Raw genomic sequence first — 22,176 nt, 5'->3', positions numbered from 1 at the left:
GCACTAACCATTTGTGCAAAACAGCCCCAGGGGATGATGCTACCACCACCACGCTTGACAGCTGTTACAGTGTTCTTAGGTTTGAAAGGTTCACCTTTACTCCTCCAAACACATCCCTTGTCATAGTGGCCAAAACACTGAATCCTTTTCTTGTCTGACCATGATGTTTGAATTTGCTATTGTTCAAAAATGAATCTATAATTCTTTCTTGGATTTTTCCACCGTTTTGAGTATCGGTCAGTCCAACGAAAATCAAACAAATCCTTTTTTATGCTGGCAAAGAGAAACTACCAGTTGCAGTGATCATGATCACTAACAAGTTAACAAGCCTTGTCCTTGTCAGGGTAAAAGACATTGTAGTATTATATTTAAATAAATGTATGTATAATAATTGAGCCTGTATATATACTTTGATTATGCTCAAACACATACACACCGCCACACTAGCCTACCTATGTTTTGTGTTTTTTTGACAGTGTTGAACTTTCTATAATAGCAGAGTAATCGGGAACATAAGCATAAAGGAATTTCCCCCTTATGTAAGGTGGTAGGATAACGTGTTCTGAGAAAATGGTTCACTGAAAGAGATCTAGAGATAGTGAGACGGAGTGAGACAGTGAGAGAGAAAGCATGGCATTTCCAGGGGACATAAAGAGACAACCAGAGAAGGACTTCAGGGGGATTGAGAGAGTTTAATGCCTCATGAGGTGCAGGGGACGCTCCTCTTCTTGTGATGGAAACGTACACCTAAGGGGCTGGCCAAGAAAATTAGCTTTCAATGGAAATCTGTTGGTAAAACCAAGAAGAGCGAATGCTTTGCGAAAACGCAGCTCTAGGCAACAAAGTCCTGCACTGTACTGTGGTTGTAGTCTTTGCAGTATGACATCTAAATATATATAAATACTGGTCGCTGTAATCTCTGTAATTAGTCAGGACAAATGGACTTGTGTACCAAACAGGCTTTGTAATAAAAGACAGACAATGTCAGTTCAAAACTTGTTGGTTCTGTTGCACATTTACAGCATATTTAAGGAAATTGCATGATGGATAACGTGCACACTCAGAATACCCATATTAGTGGTGCAAGCAAGACTCAGAGAGTCAGAAAAAAATGCCGCAACATTAAAACCACACACTTCTGTGTGACCTGCATGGACAGATATGGACAGTGGGGCTCTGTGGTGTTTTCAACTCTAACGTTGTACGTGGATTCTTTAAGAGGAGTATGGAGACTGGATCAACACCTTGTGTTCCTGGTTGCGTTCGTAAAGCCATCCTCAGTATTTGTGGTTTGGTGTTTTGCAGTATGTATCCTGCTATAGGAGTGCTTGGCCTGTAATAATGTTTACTGCATATGCCAAAGTAACATCCACATGACTTCCAAGAGACAAACTTTCCCAACAAAATATTGAGCATTTCAACAAGATCAGAAATGTCGTTCACAACCGCACATCTTTCACTGGTTGTTGTGGCTCGTTGTTGTGTAGCTCAGTCCTGCAAAAAATCCCCCATTTGTAGTTCTCTGCAGTGCTGTTGTTTTACTTTTCTGCTATTCTGTGTCTATTTTTAGTACCTGGCTCTGTGCGCAAGTATGGAAATTAACAGCACTCCTTTAAAAGTTAGCAAATTGTCTCTTGTTTTAGATAAGCTATTTTAGGATATTCCTCAGCATGCTGCCATCATCCATCCAGATAACTTAAAATATTTGACTATGTCAGAGAAAAATGTTTTACATAAACAAATAGTGATTCTAAATTGGCTGCAGGTGTGGATGTGGGCGTCTATGTTAGCCCTGTAATGGACTGGTGATCAGTCCAGGGGGTACCCGCCTCTCACCCTATGACAGCTGGGATGGGCTCCAGCGCCTCCACCTCCCTGCTCCACCTCCCAAATGCCAGTTTTGTAATGTGTTCCTAAGCTGTCAGTTGCAGATGGATGGGAATGCCACAGTCAAAATACCATGCTGTCAACAATTCTTTCTCATATAACTGATTATTGGGACCGTTACAGTAGAATGCAACATTTTCAGCTTTCCATTTACGTTTTGCAAATCCCAGTCTTGGATTTTTGCAGACCTCAAGGGAAAAATATGACAGTGGGTGGCACTGACAGACATGTCTTAAGGATATGCAGCTGGTTACCATTAAATCAAACCCCTGCTTAATGGCAACAAAATCATGTGTAGTCAAAGTTTGTATAATGCAAGCAAAAACAGTATTTGTTATTTTAATGTTATCTTTTTTGGCTGGTTGACTTAAGATAGATAAATGAATTTTGCTTAGACTCGGTGTTTCAAAGCAACATTTGCTGCCTGATATCATTTAAAACCATTAAGCAAGACCGTGACAGTCCACAGAGACTGCTGAAAGCAGGTTATCTGGATTCCATAGTAAGCTTTGGTCAGCTTTTCATATTTGTTTGGATTTGTAGGAACTAAGTTCTTGTTTGCCACACGGTCAGATTTTGGAGTGCACTCAAAGTTAGAAGACAGTACAAACTGTCTCCACATCTGCCTTAAATCATCTCCTAATGGTCACCGCAAATATCAAAGTCACATGAACTGAACCTGATTTTTTTCTGGGAAACAGCCACTTAATCAGTGACTTCTAGTAAGTGCGTGTGTTTATGTGTGTGCGCTGTGGTATGGAAACAAATTCATAAGGAAGATGAAAGGGAAGAGATGCATAAAAGACAGTTTTGGAAGGACAATGTTGAAAGCAGGCCAGTTAGACATTTCTGGCATTCCTCAGCTCCATGTAGAAGAAGGATTTTCTTTAAGGGAAACAGCAGATGCAGCCAAGAGCCACCAGACCAGGACCATGGAGATGAACTGGCTCAATGCCAACAACAAGAGGAAGAAGACATTAAAGCAAGAATTCGGGATATTGGCAGGCACGGATATTGTTTGAACTGACACAAGTAAACAATCACAGGGGGGAGAAAAAAAGGGAAAGAAGCTATATTACACTGGAACGGATTGCTCTCTGTTCCTCTTTACATAATCCTGGCATTTCCTGTTCACAGCGGCTGCAGGATATTTAAGGAAGACTAGCCTGAGGGGGCTTCTTTTTTTGTAAATTTATGATGCTGCATGCAGAAAGACATATTGAGAAGAAAAACAGATGCTTTCAGAGGAAATCTGCTCTTAGCTAATGTAATTGTGTTGGTATGCTTTTCTAAGGACACACAGGTGAACTACTGACAGCAGCTCAACAGAAAGCATGAAACGGGCTGTTGTTCAGCAGCAGCATGCAAAATACGAAATGGGATGATAACAAAGTATGATAGCCTCACAAAGACTGAGCGCTGTTCCCAAACTGGGAATCAAGAAGAAAATATACCTTATTTTTTAATCACAAATGTTAAAGGCTGGTCACTGCTGTTCTACGTAGGATTGTTTTGTATGCATTGTTAGATACAAGTGATTGTAACTAAGCAACAACAGTGCAAACAAGCAGAGAGATCCATAGGACGTGCTAATAGTGTCTATATCAGGGGTGTCCAACTCCAGGCCTCAAGGGCGGGTATCCTGCAGGTTTTAGATCTCACCCTGGGTCAACACACCTGAATCAAATGATTAGTTCATTACCAGGCCTGTGGAGAACTTCAAGACATGAGGTCATTTAGCCATTTAAATCAGCTGTGCTGGATCAAGGACACATCTAAAACCTGCAGGACACCGGCCCTCGAGGCCTGGAGTTGGACACCCCTGGTGTAGATAGTCATGAAATATTTGATATTTAAACTTTTTCACAAATATATCATATCTATGTTTAGATATGTAGCTCTGTATCATAATAAATCCAAGTGATTCATGTCAAGACAAAAAAAAAAAAAAAACTAGCAATTTAAATTCTATTGACTGACAAAAACAGCTTTAGTGGACCTTCCTTTTGCTTAAGTTCTTTAATTTCAGTTTGGAAAGCATTGATTTCCCTCACCACCCAACCCAGTTTTATTTGAAAGCTGGAATGAAGAAAAGAAACGGCCATTAAACTACAATCAGGCACCGTGCCAGTACCTGTATGTAACATGCTGACGTCATACTGTGACGTTCTTATTTTAGTTCAGTGTGTTAGCATCCTAACATTTGTAGAATAGCGGAAAAAGAAAAAACAAGCAACAGATCAAAGCATCACTCATTTTACTAAGATACTGGAAAAATGTAAAAACTTTGACGTCATGATGATGGTTCTAAGAGGAAAAGATAGATTTATAAAGATCGATTGTCTGGAATTCATGAATGTTTATTTTTAGTCAGCCTTCTCGGAAGAGCTCATGCCCACTAACTGGATCTCATTGAATTACATCATAAACATGTTATTACATTTTTTAGTTTTTCCAGAAAGCATATTCTCTTATTGCTGCTACGATAAAGAAAAAAGGAAAGGGAGGAGGAAAAACTCACCACAACCAGACTCAATATTTTGATACAAAATTCAAATGTATTTCTCATGATTGTTAAATTTCATAATGCAAGCCATCAACATTTATTTATTTTAACATAACGTCCACAAGGACAAGTGCAAACCTTCCTGAAATTCGAGAGGCGAAACACAGTAATACATAAAAGTTAACAAAGTTACCAAATACAATATAATGACATTAACATCTATACAATGATAAAACAAAACGACAACAAAAAAAAAAATATTACAAACTCAATATACATTTTCAGTACTTTCTTTTGAGAAAATGTCAATTCTCTGCTCCCGAGCATCTAAAGGCAAACATCACATATTCAAAGACATCTTGGGCTTCAGTTTTCCGTGACATATTTTATTCTGTTCCAGATTTAAAAAAAAAAAAACAAAAAACAAAAAAAACAAACCAAAATCCAGCCCCTGCGATTCCCTCTTTCCAAGGCTGATGTCACAAAATTTGTCGAGCATGATATCTAATGGCAACCTTGCAGCAAAACAAAAACAAAAGCCAAAATGTGCAACTTGTGCAAAGGTCAACAAAACCGACAAAAAAAAAAAAAAAAAAAAAAAAAACTGTAAAAATTTCAACTGTAACATTAACAGAAGTGAGGTTAAAAGAGTGGCACTTAATGAAAAAGAAAAAAAAAAACAGGTCACGTGACAAAAACAGAGGGTGTTGCAGACTGGTTAATATGTACAGTACATCGTGTGACACCTAACTGTGCTTGATGAGCCTTTGGTTTTACACAAAAGTCCAATAACAAAATAAAAGTGCTCATGATTGTCCTCAATAATAACAATGCTACCATATCCATCTTAACCTCAGGCATCGATGTGGCTTTGACCGTTTGAGGGGCTAAAATGGTACAAGACACATTAATAAACAATACAGTTAACGTCTGGCTTTCGCATAGGGCGCTGCTCATTGCTTTCCATTCTTTTTTCTTAAGTAGATCCACCTGTCAGAATGCTTTACTTTCTTCAACTCGTCACAGAAGGTCTGTCTGGGTCACTGAAACGTAACTTGTTTAGATGAGAGCACACACTGAGTGAAGTCATCCAAAGAAGTGGGAGGCCATCTCTCCTCTGAAACCCCGTCCGAAGGCTAATTGGGGATAAAGCAGTATGTGTGCAGGGGTGAACTAGCCAGTGTTCAGCTGAGCCAAGTTCAGATTTATCACATAAGGCAGCAGTGCAGTCCTCAACAAAGTCCTTGTTTTCTCCCACTCCTTTGTCCTGCATCTTCAAGCCCTCTCATATTCCTCCTGTACAATCATTCTAACTAGCACTGAGTAGCGTGTATTATTTAACATATACACAGTGACACACACAGGCGCAGGCAGAGGTATCAAGCTCACAGACGTCGCAGCAGTAGGAGCAGGCGGGCAAACTGTAGCCACTCAAACACGGTCCTGGTTCCGATCAAAACCAAGCACCTCAAGGCTTAAAGGTTTTCAGGTTCTGCTCCATGGAGTTTCAATTTACTGAGTCCCTTTCCAACTGTGAAACATCAGTCAGCAAATGAGCTCCTGCTGGATTTCGGGTCTTGTGCAGAAAGGGGGCTCACTGAAAGAGAAGGCGCCACGGCCCGCCTTCAGCTCACCTTGGCCTGGGCACCTGAGAAATGATCCAATCACGTCTAGCTCAGGGGACGGAGCTGGACTCTCTGGTTCCGATTCGGACTGACTCGTCTCCGGCTCATCCAAAGAGGACGGCGACCTGTTGTGGAGGTGTGGGTGGGAGTGAGGACAGGAGTTCAGCCAGGGGTGATTGAGACATTCCTCTGCTGTGGCCCTCTTCCTGTATACACAAACACAATAACACTGTGCATAAGTGGAAAAATCCCAGAGACATTACATAACAGATTGATTTCCTAGATCTTCAGATTCACTCAAGACATTTTCTTACAAGTTGGCCAAATTACTTTTCAACATTGGGCACGAAAAGCCACAAAGACGACGCCATTTGCTGTCAAGATTTTTTCCCCTCCGTCTCTAACCGATTACTCAGACGGTGAAATATCTGCCTTTTTCCAGTGCTGCCACTGTACTCCTGCAATTAAATGATACTGACTGGAGATTGTGTGTCTGCATCTGCTGATGCTTTTCTAAACACATTAAGGTATCTTTTTTAAAGATCTTTGAGAGGTTCCGCTGAATTTAACGAAATGGTAATGCAGGGAAAAGGTAAGACGTGCATCAGTGTTTGATCTAACGTCAATCCAAAAATGCTGACCTAAAAGTTTGCTAAATGAGTAAAATTCACAACCAGCATTTGCAAGAAAGGAAACGACTTCTCGCCCAAGTGACGCAAATCTTGTTACCACAAACGCTCATTTAGACGTGTGCCGACGTGTGCTTTCGTGCCGGTGTGAACCTGACTCACATCCTTGGTGTGTTAATCTGCTCAAAGTGATGCTGATGGAAACTCTCCACATTAAGCCATAACATCTATTCATCTTCACCTTTACTGTTTAAAAAGAGCCTCACCTTGGGTTTTTAACCAACAAAGATTTGATGAAGTCAACAGCCAGCGAGGAGATGCCCTCGAATGTATCCGGTGAATAGTCTATGTTGACTTGAGAGATGTTGAGGAATGTCTCCTGTTTGTCAGCACCCAGAAAAGGAGACTCGCCCGTGAGCATGACATAAGTCAGAACCCCAATACTCCTGGTAAAGAGGAAGGAGAAAGGAGAAGGTGTTTATGGGGCAAGTCATTGTCGTTTATGGTTACACAGTGTATTGCAAAGCCCCACACATCTGGCTGGCTTCCACTATTCTATGATGAGCCAATTAAATGCAAGTATGTAGCAAGGTTTGTCTTGTGGTCAAAGGTCTAGACACAAAATTGTCTTTTGCACGTTAGGGAGGTGATGTCATTGTCTTGAATATTTATCTAGATTAAATTAGCTGTGTGTGGCGTCCTCTAACATGAGTGGAAATACTATCTAAAGTAGCACACTTACCACATATCTGTAGAAGTGCTAATGGGTTCATAGTTCAGGATCTCTGGGGCTGCAACAGAAACACATGACCAAAGTTAGTCACCTTAAAATGTGCTCACATTTTTAAAAAAAGAAAAAGAGACATGTAGTTTTGGGTAATTTTTAGCTGAAAGCAGGACTTACCCACATACTCTGGGGTACCCAGGATCTCCCTGACTTCTGTGATGTTGTCCATTCGTCTAGACAAGCCAAAGTCCACAATACGAATGTCCCCTAGAGGTGTGGCACTGGTCAGCAAGACGTTCTGAGGCTGGAGAGGGCACACATGCGGATTAGGCAAAGGTTACATAAGGAGATAAAGACTGATTTGAGCAGCCTGAGGTAATTAATTACGCATCTACGAGTCAAAGCATTTGGGAAAACTGATCCTGACAGGATTAGGGGTCTAGGTCATCAGTCAACTTGCTAACTGGGCCTTTGAGCCCAGATCATCCAATAAGCCTATCAGACAATTCTGAAGAGAGGTAAAGGCATTTCTGCCAAACACTTAAATGGCTCTATGGTTAGTCTATGTAAATACTGTAGTGTACATACAACCTAAATCCAGGCCAGGCTGGCCTAATGCCAGATTTAGCTGGAACAATGGGATACATACAAGAAAGAGAAATCCAAATATCAGACTTGAGCCAGCAAAGCCTGAGGAACCACAGGAATGCTTCGATAATGAATGATTTCTCTTTTGAAAACAGTTTGACACAAGATCTCAAACATTTGAAAGCCCTTCTAAAACAATTTAGTGCATCTCAACGGATAATTTTATCTAGAACACATTGTGTAATGTGTAACCAGAAGCCCGACGCATCAAGAAAGAAAAGAAAATCTCAGTGACGGCTGCTTTGTTACCTCAAGACACATCGAAGAAAACATGATAGTTAGGTCAGATGCTTTTATAAAGTGATTCCTCACGGGAACAAAGTCGTGGCACGCTGAATGAGCTGTGGTTGCATAAGAGAAATAATATCTTCCCCATTCTGACTCTTGAGAGAACGCACCGTCCTATATTTGTCATTAACATTTCTTGTGCATTTACCTTCAGATCCAGATGCACCACATTATTCCGATGCAGAAAGGCCACCCCGTTCAGGATCTGCCTGGCCAGTCGTATCACATCTTTCTCTGTAAAGGCTTCGTCGTTGTCCGCAACACACTGGTTGAAGATTTCGCCACCGGCGGCACTGGAAGAAAAACACAGGAAGGAAAACTGAATAAAAAGAAACTAAGGATAAGATGAGAAGAACATAACTTTGAGTGGATAACCACCCAGTGAAGTTTAGCTTGGCTCACTTTCATTTGCACTTGTAATAATAAATTGCTCCTCGAAAGTTACAAACACACCCTTCCACTCAGTTTCAGTCACATAAGTTGGCAATGCAAATTATCAACCTATCGCACAAAAAGGGAAAAAATATAAAGCCATTACTGCTTTCTTTACAATTATATAACCATTTCCCCCTCATTTGTGTTAGAGAAACAAAGTTCATCCACATCTACACACTGCAAGCGAGTCCAACATAAATCAGTACAGTGTTAGGTACCCCGCCTGTGTGAGTACTTTCCTCTTGTCAGGAATATTGCAGAGATAAGAATGGTCATATCAGCAGCTTCAGATAAGCTCCTTCACAACCTCATATACTGAAATAAATTCACTAAAACAGGGGAAGGAAATAGACAAAAAATAAAAACACCCGCCACCTAACCACTTTGTAAAAATATTTTAACAGAAAGAAAGAAGCAGCGAAGTGTGAAGTTTGTACCCGCTCTGTATGAGCCCCAGCATGCATCGTTTTCTACTCCTTTACTCGAAACAAACTGCTTGCTCATTTTTGAGTAATAGTAAGATTCCTGCATAGCCCTGCTGTGCTTGTATAACAACGTTAAGTAATGTGGAGACATGGTGGATTTATGTTAGGTGCTCCGTCAGTTCTAGCAATGCACGAAGCTGACAGTCGACTCCCTCCAAAAAACACTGCAACCATATGTGGGGGATTTAGAAAGCAGACATGCTTTTTATCTTCAGAGGAAATTTTTTTTTGTTCCAGCCCTGGGCACAAATGTTACATAAGCTGCACCTTCCAGTCCCCGTTAGGTCCTGGGCATGACTGTTATACAAGCAGCACCTTAAAATCCCCGTTAGCCTTCTCAACCTGCCAACTTCAATAACCTGAGCAGTAAAAATAGAAAGCATTTTGTTTTGGGTTTGGGCACTCTACCTCTCTCAGACCTAATTCTTTTTTTAAACTCTTAGCAATAAATACTTGCTTGCTGTAAACACAGTCAATCCCAGCTGATGACCCCCAGAGTACTTAAGAGCAGTGGCTCAATAGGTTTACGCTGATCTGCACATGTAAACCAAATGAATGCAAGCTGGCTATTGATGCCTTCATGTGGGTGAAGGAACTGAAGGAATAAGTTAGTCTGATGGATACTTTAATGATCCTTGCTTTCAAATCCTAATAAAGACCATTTGCATATATTGTGGCCAAGAATGACAGGCTAATTCCCTGAAGTCTGAATATTGTTGCTGTGCTTTGGAAGTTGATGCATTCCCTACTTTAGAATGCAGGCAGACATCCTCCCTACAACAGTCCAAAAGAACAAACCTATCACAACCACACTGTTTGAGCTAAATAATTGGTTTAAGACAAGAGTTAAGAACAGCTGACTCCCACCCAAACTCTGAATGCATAGATAAGAAAGCAAAAGGGGCAAAACAAGTCAATCCTCTGTTTGATTAGTAATCATTCTTTTTGGCTCATTACTACATGATAGCCCTCTGTCACCTAGAGCATGTTTCAGTTAAAGTCCAGTACAGCCTGGGTTATGTTGCATAGCATTTAGGAAGAACTTTGCCCCCCCCCATGGATAACCTATCTCACTGATTACCTCAAGTTACTCTCCACAAAAAGAACTTAGAGGCGATTTGGTTTTCATGAAAGTGATCATGTCTAAAACTAGTCATTACCCTGGGGGTTTCTTTGGTACTGACGCATGCTGGAGCTGTATTTTTGAAGATGATTAGACTTTGACTTCATTTCTCTAACATTGACAAGGAAGTGGTTGTGGCTACAAAAAGTGTGTGTGCACACGACATTTTACCGGCATGGCTGTGTGCTACTTTTGGGAGCTGCGCTTTGCTTGCTGCTTACATTTAAACCCACAGGAAATGGAAAATGGTTTGCAATTCTTGAAACTCATGCCGAGGTCAGACGGTTTGTGAATGCAGTTTTTCATTCGCTTGCTGTTAGTTCTTCTGTAGCTTTTAGGACATGCAGCAGAAAATAACTGACATTTAAAAAAAAAAAAAAGAAGCTTTGTCAGAGCTAAGATGTCGTGCATGCATACTCTGCTTCAAATCCCAGCGCACCAACAACTCCCAGCGTAACTTCTTTGGCGGCTGAAGAGGAAATGTGGGCCACTGTAGACTGACCTCCTGCTATGTTTTCTCTGCAGGCATGCAGGGGTGAACTATGGTGCTACTTCCCCTTTCGCACTTTAGTCAAGAGGTCAAACATAGCCTTCCCCATAGAGAAGCTTTTGTTCTACAGAAGCATTCCATGTCTGGGAAGGGAATAACTGGAGTGGATCCTGAGCAGGAGAAGGATTTCTGCCTGAGAAGTGAGCAGTTGTGGAACAGGGTCCCTGGAACATGATTCAAGGACAAACTCCTTTGTGTAATGAGGGAAGTGAGGTGGTTAAGATGCTAAGGGATCTTTCTAAATCCTAATTAAAGTGTTTCATGAAAGGAGTTTGATGACACTCGCTAGATACCTAAAGATTTTTAAATCTGAACCACAGTATTAAAAGCCAAATGCTGAATTGACCTTGTTAGGGAACTGAATCAGCAGTGTGAACCACCTGCTGTGTTCACATGCATGTTTGAGAGTCATCACTGCCTTAACCAGATTCAAGCGGTAGCATCTAAATGAGTAATCCATAGCTTAATGTTGTCATTTTTACACAGTAAGCATGCTGCAGTTTTACTGTGGCATTTAAAGTGACACTTCATCACAATCAGTAAGCGTAACAAGAAACTGAGGTGTTCACGCTACAGCGAGACGAGCGACTAACCACAGACACAGAATTTCCATTTAAGGTAGAGACCATGTTAAACTAGTGCAAGCCTGTGCATTTCACACGTGGGTGGGTTTTTTTGGGGTTTTTTTTTTTTAAGAACTAGCAACTTGCCTAGAACTATGCCAGGAAATACTTCCTTTTTTTTTTTTATTATTCTTGCAAATCAGCCGACCATACTGCATAAAATCTAATTATTCACACAGAAGCACCAAGCTCTGACGTTCTTATCTTGCAAAACACAGGATGTTGCATGACGTATGTAAGATTTGAGGCTTTTCCAACTAAACCTGTGCTTATGAAAAAGAATTATTTGTAAGGTACACCTGGGAAACCTGCGCAGAGCCTACCCCACCTTTCTCTTCACCAATACCTGGTGACCTAATCACCCCCCTCAAGTTCTCTGCTATGGCTCAAACACTTAGATTCAGGAAGAATTATTTAGATTACTGCTGTATGATGCCATTAGCTATCCAAACCACTGCTAGTTTGGGAAAGAGAGTTGAATATTTGTGATGTAGAACATTAGTGACTTACCACTCAAGAACGAGAATGATCTCAGTGCTGGTTTCATAGACTTCATGCAGTGTCACCACAAAGGGGTTTGCCTTGGCCAGCTCCAGCACAGCAATCTCATTTAAGATGTCCATGCGGCAGTCTTGGCCCTTCCGTCGCTTTCGCAGGAACTTGGCAGCATACTGCTTCCCTGTCGCCTTCTCAATGCACTTCTTCACAACTGCAAACTTTCCCCTGGGAAACAACAACAACAACAAAAAGAGCAACAGAGTGTTTAGCCATGAAGAAAAATCACAACCACCTTCCTGTGTTTTTTTATTTTATTTTTTATTTTATTTTTTTTAATTTGTTTAGACATGGGTCCATTTCCTTTTCAAATTGTTACTGGGTTAAATGTAGGTCACTTAAAATGCATACAATCCACTCAATATTTGACTGTTAAGAAGACATGAGGCATTTTGGAAAGGCAACCCAATTGGCTACAAGTGCAACAGCGAGGGTGCGGTTATGGAAAAGTCCAGAGATAAGGTGCTTATGTGGCATCATTTGAAAAATTTAGACCGTTATTCACCACTGATATGCTGTGCAAAGGAGGCATTCGTTGAGAGATCCCCCTTCTTTCTCCTGTTCCTCTAGCCTTCAGGAGGGTCTGAAGGAGAGCAGATAAGGCTGACACTTTTGGCAAGAGCGGCAGAATAGAGGGCAGGGCTCTGATAAGGGTATTGCGACTTTGTAGGTCAAGCAAAAACAAAGATGTGACAGCTTGGTTGCATAATGTCACTGGTAAAACACAGCATTAAGACTATCTACGTTTAATTTTAATAAACATTGACTCCCCCCCCGAATGTACATTAATAGAGTCATAAAAGGTGCTAAGGGTCAGCTGTGGGTGAGGGCAGGATGTCCGATGTATTCAGAACTGCATTTGGGTCAAACCAACACAATCACCAGCCGTCTCTCCCAGGCTGAAAATGAGGCCTTGTGCACCACTTCCCTTTCTTCACAGCTGACAGCAGCAGGGACAAATGGAATTGTGTTGACACCTCCACCCAGACCCTCAGCCAGAGACTGCTTCTGCATTGACAGTTGTACAAAAGCTGACCAGTCAGCTAAACACAGCAGTCCTGAGACCAAGACCACCCACATGAATGTGACTGAGCAGGTCACACGCTGGGGGGGGGGGGGGGGGGGGGGATGTCACAGTTTGACAGTCGAGTTAGAACCCAAGCAACATGAAGACAGTCACTGTAATCTTAACATCTACACCTAACTAACATCTCAGTGTTTTCTTAAGCTACACTTTAGACACAACACACAAGGCTTGGGGAAAGTGAGCAAAATATGCTAGAAGATAACTAAATAAATGAAGCTATTTTTCCTCCCACACAGTATTGCTTAAAGCTGACTGTGCTGCTGACCAAAAAACAGCTACTGTTCTGGATGGAGTCTGGTTGTGTGCTGGCTGCCACCCCATTTCCCAGTCTCGCAGTGTAGTGACGAGTCATTGTTCAGACTGAAAAGGCAAAAGCCATCAGGGGCTTTTCATCCTTAATTAGCCAAGTTCAGAGCTGTGGGCTGGGTGCTACATATTAGAGTGAAAAGAAATGACTAGTGGTTATTGAAAAGGGCAGCCCGGGGGGGTCCGTTCAAAGGCTGACAACAGGTCAGAGGTTACTAAACAAGGCCATCTTGTAGCCGGCCATGTTCACCAGGAAGATGAAAAGAATATTTTTGTTATTAAAAAAAAGAAAAAAAAAAAGAAAGAAAGAAAGAAAAAAAATATCACGCTATAATTTAACATTTTAAAAAATACATTTTTGCTTTTTTGGATTAAAAATACCAACATCTCACTGTTAACACAGAAAGGTCTTAACATACTCTGGCTAATGATGAGAAGTGCTTTCTCAAATAATCAGCAATTGCGGTTATATAGTTCAAACAGTTCTCTTCAGGAACCTGTCTGAAACTCATCTGCTATCAATCACCAAATTTACTGTGACACAAAACATTCCTTTGCGCAAGATGGCGATAATTTGATTAAGAAACTGGTTTCCTGTGCAGTTTGCATTTTGTCTTCCCCAGAGGCTCACTGACTCATGTCTGAAGCGTAATGAAAAATGACAGCTCTTATTTGCCTTTTTCACAGACAGTCTGACACACAACCTGAGTTCCTCTTCCTGCTTTCAGGTTGCCCACAACATATTTTGTGCCATTTCTGCAGGAAACCATGCAGAGCGTGATAATGAGAAGGCTTTAAAAAAGGGTCAGGAGGCATTTTTTTTTTCTGCAAACGCTGAATTATTGCCTGGTATTTACAGTTGAAATGTTCGGCATTCAAATGTACAATAAAGCTAATCTCCTGCCATGCGGCACTTACGTACATTCCTGCACCTAATGTGATTATGAAGCCTGATCTCAGGATGTTGAGAAAGGGAAAGGGAGTAAAAAAAAAACTAAAAAAAAACTAAAAAAAAAACGGGGGGGGGGGGGGGGGTGAAAGTTGATCTATGGTAGTGAAGGGAAAGAAAAAAGTTTATAGGATGCTGTAGACTACACTGGTAGCCTAAAGCCAGCACGACAGGTCATGCTACTCTCCCTCATGTCCCAGGGTGTCTTATAAAAGGTAATTGGCTACTTACTAGGACATTACTGAGCATGTGCAAAAGAACAAACCTGAAGTTGATTTGTGAAAACAGAGAGTGCAACCAGCTGCTGAATTGAGTGAAACCCAAGGAGCGAAACACAGCTCATCTTCTTTATTCATGCTGCAGTGCTTACTAGAGAAAGTCATTGTAATTTGGCACATTGGGGAATCCCCAGTTAAATACAGCGGGAATCTGGAATTTCAGCTGGCATCCACAAACCAGCAACTGGGAGACATAAATATATATGTGGCTAAAGAAAGAGGAAGCCAGAGCAAAACAAAAAAAAAAAAGGCACTGTTGGTAGACAGGATATTTAACTTGTGGGAAAGCAGGTACATGAAACAGGAAAATAGTCAAGAAAGCAGCAAGAATGAACTATATAGGCCAGGATTAGAAAGTCTTGCTTTGTGTTTTCGCATGTTTGATCATTAGTTGTTGCACGTATGTTTCTTGATGTCAGTGTAGATCGCCGCGCATTCAGAACGATTACTCCAAGTCCATTCTTAAGCACTCTTGACATTTGAGGTTTTTCATTTTTAGTACCACTTACACCAGGATATAATGGATCGTGCACGCGGGACCTCAGCAGAAATAATAAGCAAGTCGAAAACTTTCTTCCTTAAATCGCAAAGATAATGTATAAGAACAGTCCATGCATTTCCACACAACTCGTTATTGTCACTGTTTAGAATTAAAAAAATCTTTCAGAGTCTCAAAACTATTTAGCAACTTCCAGCCAGGACTCACAGAAGCGCATTAACATTACGCGTTGCGTGTGCCAAAGCGCTGCTCCGCGCCAGCAGATGGAAAGCGCAATTGGAAATATTCAATTAGCAGGCTTCCCAGTAACACGTGCAGAGAGTAACTCTAATATGATTGAGCGATTTGCCTAAATCTGTTCAGACATTGTTGCAACGTCCAGCCAACGCACGAAGGTATTAGGATTTTTGTCAATGACTGCTTGGAGGAAAAAAAACGAAAACCTTCAGGCAACAAACAAACTTACCTGCCCAGTTCTTTGCCCACCAGCTCGTAGCTGCCAGCGAACGGCTCAGTCCTTATCCTGGTGTTGATTTTTGTAACCATTCCGCTTTTGTTCATGGTTGTTGAAGGTGGCATTGAAGTCGTGCCGTGTAATGAAACAGTTCTTTCTCGCCAAATAAATACAAAAAAGGAGACGACTTTCTTGTAAGCTCAAGTAAAAACTCGCATAATATTAATTATTAAATAAAAAAGGTCAGTTAGAGGCTACAGAAGCTGTTCGAAACCACCGGTATGTAATCCAGCTTAAGTGCGTCCCAAACATAAAGGTGATGTCTGCAGCAGCGCGACACAGTCAGTGGGGTTTTAGTGCTACTATGCATTCCTGACAGCAAAGTCCTCATCAGAGCCCAGCCCCCTGCGCTGACGCTAAGCAGCAGAGGCCAATGAATTTGCAGAGCAGGACTTCTCAAGGTGCAAGCCAGCTGGTTGGCATGCGGTAGTGAGTGACCCGATCTTAACACGGCAGGTACGTATAAATAGACACTTATAGCATTAGTTTTGCTTTGATTGGTATAAGTATAACTTTAGCTGATAACAATCACTCGGTTAAACGGTAGCCTGTTGTAAAATACACGAGTATAAGGAAAAATAAACATATAAACAGAAACCTATTTTATATCCCCACATAAGGCCATTTGGATGAGTCTGTCAATCGTAGGATACCATACCAGCTTTAGACTTAAAATAAAGGTAAACTCTAAAAGAAAGATAAGCGTCCAAGTACACAAGGGCAAATTAATAAGACATAAACCTAGGTGTTTACAAACCACTTACTTCTATTAAAACTTCCAAAACGGACTCCCAGAGCAAACAATAGGTACAACAAGCCAAATAGTTTAAAACTACAAACATACACAAAAACTCTCACGCTCAAAAATATTTAAAGTATGCTTGATGTCGTTGGTATTTGTTTTCCCGATACTTGCTCTGGGCTTGGCTGTGGAACAGGTGAGATTGACTGTTGTCACATTTAAGCTCAGTCATGAACATGATGCTACCCTGAGGGTTTGAGAGCCTTCCGCATTCTCTCCCCCCCCCCCCCGTTGTCTGGTCATTGAACCTTTATGTCATCCAACAAGAATTCAAAGCATCTCATTAGATAACACATCAGGTCATGTGGCACAACCGAAAGTTGGAAAGTCCACTAATTTTAATGTGCGTGCATCCTGCAAGTTTTCCATATATAGCTTTTAAAGGTCAAGGTCTATGCCAATCATAAGTAAACAAAACGGCGCACAGATAAAAAAAAAACAAAAAACAACCAACTTCTCCATCTGATACTAGTAGAACTAGTAGTGGATTTTGTGTTTCTGGTCTCAGTTTCTACTACGTGAAATAAAAGCATGATATCAAACACTGTGAGGTGTTTGCTTTTATCAAAGCGATTGGTGTTCTTTCCAGTAGATGGTAAGACTTCATAACCATGGGAGTTTGATGGTACCATTACTTATACAATCAATTAATATTTTGGTTATTATTTTAGATTTTAGATATGCAAATATAGGACCTACGTATTAAAAAATCTATTGATAAAATAAATGATGAAAGCAATTTTGTCAGTGCTTTGTCCTCTCTAAAAGTCCTTGAAAGACTCCTACCAGCCTACATTTCTAATGTTTCAGTGAAGAAATTAATAGCTGCTCTGCCTTGAGGGAATATCAGCGACAGAGTTTAAAAAAATGACAGTATGAACGTTTTTTCTGTACTGGTTTTATGGCCTGTGGCTGATTACTTTTCCAGTGGTGGGTCACATGCCCTACATAGCTCTTATCTAGCACACAGAGCAGGATTTGTCCAATCTTACCATACCAAAGCTAATTTTGTTTCCACAAACAGAAACTGATGTAAAAGACACCTATTGAAAGACCACATTCCTCAGGCTCTGCCGAGTCATTAGTGTGTAGCGACAGGGTTACATAACATGTTATGCCTCCTCAAATTGTTACCTTAACTCTAAGTGGACCTACTGAAGTCTTGACCCCCCTTTAACCCCACCTTCTGTGCCAGGCTTCCCATTAAAGCCAGGGTCAAAGTTCAGAGGAACCACGTTAGCGAAGGAGCTTTACTCGGCCCCAGAGACCTAATGAAAACACATACCAGCAAATTAGACTGCCAGCCTTCAGTTTGACAAACATAAATATGAGAAGTTCAACCATGACCTGGGAAACGCAAAAAACCCCTCTCAGAGCCACTGTAACAAATAGGCCCAGTCAGGACTTGATAGGGCACAAGGGTATGTGATCATGTTCCAGTCTTTCCCCTGAGTTCGTATTCTCTCTGGTGGTGGTGGTGGGGCATTCACTGCCATTCATTTCTTAAAATCACAGTAGCGCTGACACAATACAAGCATTCATTTACAAGTTCCACACTTATGGGGCAATAGTGTTATGATTCGTTTCATCTGCTAGATGTACATTAGATACTCAATTTTAGCTCTGCTTTTAGTCTCGGCCAACTTTTGATCTGCTTCTTTAGCGGATATGTGCTCAATTATGTTCAATAGCAAGTAACTGAGTGCACTTATTGTCCATTTTGTTCTGATCGGGGAGTCAAATTTGGCTTTTGGAACTTTTCTGGTTATTAATGATGCTTTGAGATTGGCAAGAGTTGCATGCTAGATAGCTTAACTCTGAGCTGCAGCATGCTAGCTCTGTAAAGTTGAGGTGAGCTGCCGATTCAGTGACACACTCTCTGACCAACTTAACTTGTCATTTTAAAAATGCACTTTTATATAAATCCCAGGTGGCAGTCATCCTCAAACAGGGATGTGATAGCAGAAGTTGTGATTCTTACAGGAGCTCCTGGACACCCAGAGAAATAAAAGGATGTTTACAAAGATGTGAACATTTAAGAATCGGGGTAAGCTTTATTTATGCCTTCATTAGGTAAATGTGTTAGAGAGACAGACTGTCTTTTGTCAGAATTTTCAAAGATGTCCTTTGTCTCCTCTTTTTGTTGCCTATGGCATCGTTTAAAGGGGGATTCTCATTACATAAATGCTTTTCACCAGTGACTCAGCGACACAATGCTATTGAATATTTTCTGCTGCTCCCTTATGAGACCGCTCGGAGGGCAGTACAGTTATATAAAGATCTCATACTCTGATAAGATCCCAGACTTTTCCTTTCTGTTTGAATGACCACAATAACCTGTTTCCACCCTTAGCTTGTAATGCAGAGATGACTTGAGTGAGGAATGCCGTGACGTGGCAGAGGGAAATGTCTGACTGATGCATTATCCCTGTTTTTGGTTTTGTCATAGAGCTCTCAATCATGCACCGTTTGCTGACTATTTGATTTCCTTTCTTTGCTTATTTGCCTTCACTTGTGAATGAAAAAAAGTCTGATGGCTGATGATAACCTCTTTCCTAGAACAAGCAGTTCATGAGAATCAAACTTTCGTAGGAAATTAGCTTTCTTAACAAGAACTAACGGAGTATATGTGGGCTGCAAAATGTCAAATCCATAGATAAAAACTGCTTATTGCCTAAATTCTCTGTTTATGGTTCTTAGTTCTAACCCATTGTTTATGCAGAGAGAGGTTTCCATATAATGAATGGCTTCAGAATCAGGCGGGTAATCTCGCCTCAGTCTATAGGCGTTCCCTGTCTTCTTTGGTTACTTATGCAGGGCTTCATTATGTATCGGATCAGTTGTGCAATTTGTCCTTAGCGAGCAACTTGTGTTTTGTCCCAGGAGTTTAATAGCAGGCATCACTTTGCTTGGGTAGAGAGCTAATCACTAGCAGGGTGAGGGCAGGCTAGCAGCAGTCCCATTTAACACATGACATCATACTTTTATTAACTTTTTCATTTGTACAGTAGCGTGATGGTGTTGATCATAGATCACAGTTTGGTGCGATCTTCCATCTCTTCGCAGTGAGCTCAGTGTGAACGGAACAGCAAAGGTCTCACACCTCATAAAACTAAATAGTCCAAAACCGCTGCATGATTTAGTTGCTTAACGCGTTACCCACTGTGGTTAATATAAAATGCAAACATCTCCTCACAGGGATGAATCGGTGGTTTCCCAGACGCTGGTGCTGGAAGTCAATCACCTCAGGACTGCAGGATGACGTGCACAGTTGACGTTCGAGCGGTATTAAAAGATAGGTTCTTAATCCTTTTGGCAACTGAGAAAAACACTGAAGGGGGATAAAAATAAGGCATCGGGATAGGATCAAGAGCTCATTGCGGTGGTTGTAGTCGAAGTTCAACACTAAGAAAACAGGCCTGTAGGAGAAATAGTGTGTGGCCTTATCAAAAACTACTCAGTTATCGTGTTACTCTATAATGATAGATTACTGTAGGCAGACGTAGGTTAGTTGGCTGTTTGCTCCTTGTTGTAAAGCCGATAAGTTCTTTTTTTTAACAAACAAATAATTCCTTAATGTTATGTTAAGTTGAACAGGCAGTCCCTTGGGTGCTGCAAATAAGCAGAGTTGTTGCAAACCATATACACAGTATATTATTCTGGTGTATCATAATTCTAAATTATCTTGTTTGGCAGCAAAATAAACAATTTCCCAGTCTCGTTCCCTCCAGGACCAAAGGTTTTAAACCTCTAAGACTTACGCTTACTGCTTCTTTAGGTACACCTCTTCAACAGTTCAATAATGCAGCATGGCAGCAACTTAATGCATTTAGACATGGTCAAGACAACCTTCAAACTGGGCACAACAAAATGGGGAAAAAGGGGATTTAGATGACTTTGAATGCGGCATGGTTGTTGGTACCAAATGAGCTGCTCTAATTGTTTCAGAAACTGCTTAAAAACTGGTATTTTTCTGCACGGCCATCTCTAGGGTTTACAGAGAGTGGTGTGGAAGAGAGAAAGCATCCAGCAAGTGGCACTTCTTTGGGCAGTAAAGTCTTGTTGATGCTAGCGGTCAAAGGAGAACGACCAGAATGCTTTCAGTTGACAGGAAGACAACATTAAGTCCAACAACATCTTGTTATGACCAAAATATCCAGAAGAGCATATCTGAACAGGCAACATGTGAATTCTTAAAGTGGCTGTGCTACAGCAGCAGACGAACAGCAGAAAACTAAGGCTACAGCTTACATGTGCTCACCAAAATTGGACAACAGAAAATTAAAAACCATTGTTGGTATGTCTCAATTTCTGCTGCGACATCTTTTGATTTGTCCTGCAACACTTGGATGGTTGGGTAAGAATTTGGCATAAACAACACAAATGCATGCATCAATCCTGCAATGTATCTGCGGGTGTTGTAATGCTGTAAAGAATATTTTGTTATGCCTCATTTACACCGTGACTATTGTTGTTGACCATGTCCATCCCTTCATGTTCACTGTGTCCATCTTCTGATGGAGGATAATGCGCTATGTCACAAAGCTCAAATAGCCTCTAACTGATTTCTGGAGTATGAGAATGAGTTCGCTGTACTCAAATGCCCTCCACAGTCACCAGATTTCAATCCAATAGAGTACCTTTTTGGATGTGGTGGAATGGGAGATTTGTATAAATTTGCAGCAGCTGCATGATGTCATTACACCAATATGGTTGAAGAATTAAGGCAGTTCTAAAAGCAAAAGGTCATCTAACCTGGTACTAGGAAGGTGTAACTAATGAAGGGACCAGGAATATATATATGTCTCATGCAGTGCATGCATGAGACATATATTTAATTGTTATTTAATAAGCAAAAAGCACCATATACTGTGAATCTTACTACAAATAACACACAAATATTTAAAATCATTTTTATGTCTGTTTCTTTCATATTTCTGGATTTTAGCAGAGCTTCATATACTAAATTCCTCTTTCCATGCTTGGATGCATATTTTGCTCTTCAGTGTTGCAGTTAGCAACAAGGGTAAAGTGCATTTAGCAAACTTCCTACTCTCAAACAAACTTATTCATTCAATGAACTCAGATTTTTTAGAAGGGGCAACACATATGGGTTCTAGCTTTAGCACATCTCTCCTGACCAGAAGAGGGAAAAACTGACACGATGTTAAGGCACGAGGGTAGAGCTGGTGTTTAAATTGTAGATCCAAAGATTGCAGTGGAAAACTTGAGTGTGAAATGCATCTTTTATCCCCACAAATATGCAGTTGGCTCTTTGCAGACTGGTTGTGGCAACTGATTTGTTTTCTTTGAAAGCGTGCTCTGCTCTGTGTGGGTTTCTGCAAAACAGCAGTACAGGAAGAGCAGGCAGAGACACAGACAAGATGAAAGCTGTTCTCAGGTATGAAGATGAAAATCTCTTGCCACATCTGCTAAAGGATTGCAACTATAGCTGTGCACAGTCTACTGTTCACACGTAAAGACAGTGATTGTGGCAAACAGTTGATTTTCTTATGCAGGCAGATGAATTAAAAAAGACCTGTATGTGATGGTCAGACAAAATCAAAAATCATTGCTGTATTCACAGTAGTGGCTTTTTTTCTCCCTCTCAAAAAGTATAGAATAGATGCAACCTAAACCCCCATGAAAATTGCTGCAAG

The 22,176-nt window shown here is 40.9% G+C and overlaps 1 protein-coding gene across 1 annotated transcript; it reads right to left on the bottom strand.

Moving 5' to 3' along the window:
- Nucleotides 1-4,794: 4,794 nt before the first annotated feature.
- On the bottom strand, nt 4,795-16,000 carry stk17al (serine/threonine kinase 17a like). Its single transcript, XM_085404434.1, has 7 exons — nt 15,667-16,000; nt 12,037-12,249; nt 8,459-8,603; nt 7,552-7,678; nt 7,390-7,438; nt 6,914-7,093; nt 4,795-6,224 (listed from the first exon to the last, which is right to left on the bottom strand). The coding sequence occupies exons 1-7, from the start codon at nt 15,777-15,779 to the stop codon at nt 5,939-5,941; spliced, it is 1,113 nt and encodes a 370-aa protein (XP_085260560.1). The 5' UTR covers nt 15,780-16,000; the 3' UTR covers nt 4,795-5,938.
- Between the last annotated feature and the right edge of the window lie 6,176 nt (nt 16,001-22,176).

Source organism: Rhamphochromis longiceps, linkage group LG4 (assembly GCF_057381845.1).
Source record: "Rhamphochromis longiceps isolate RC_006_pf linkage group LG4, R_longiceps_female_GT1.1, whole genome shotgun sequence".
Taxonomy (NCBI): Eukaryota; Metazoa; Chordata; class Actinopteri; order Cichliformes; family Cichlidae; genus Rhamphochromis; species Rhamphochromis longiceps.
This window is presented reverse-complemented; position numbering and strand designations above follow the sequence as displayed.

Bases quoted from the DNA above. Each gene is read 5' to 3' on its own strand.
- stk17al (XM_085404434.1), bottom strand. From the start codon at position 15,779: ATGCCACCTTCAACAACCATGAACAAAAGCGGAATGGTTACAAAAATC. The intron at 7,679-8,458 runs GTAAATGCACAA...TGCCCTCTCCAG, and splicing joins TGGTGCATCTGGATCTGAAG to CCTCAGAACGTCTTGCTGAC. The intron at 6,225-6,913 runs GTGAGGCTCTTT...TTGTGTATACAG, and splicing joins TTGTTGGTTAAAAACCCAAG to GAAGAGGGCCACAGCAGAGG.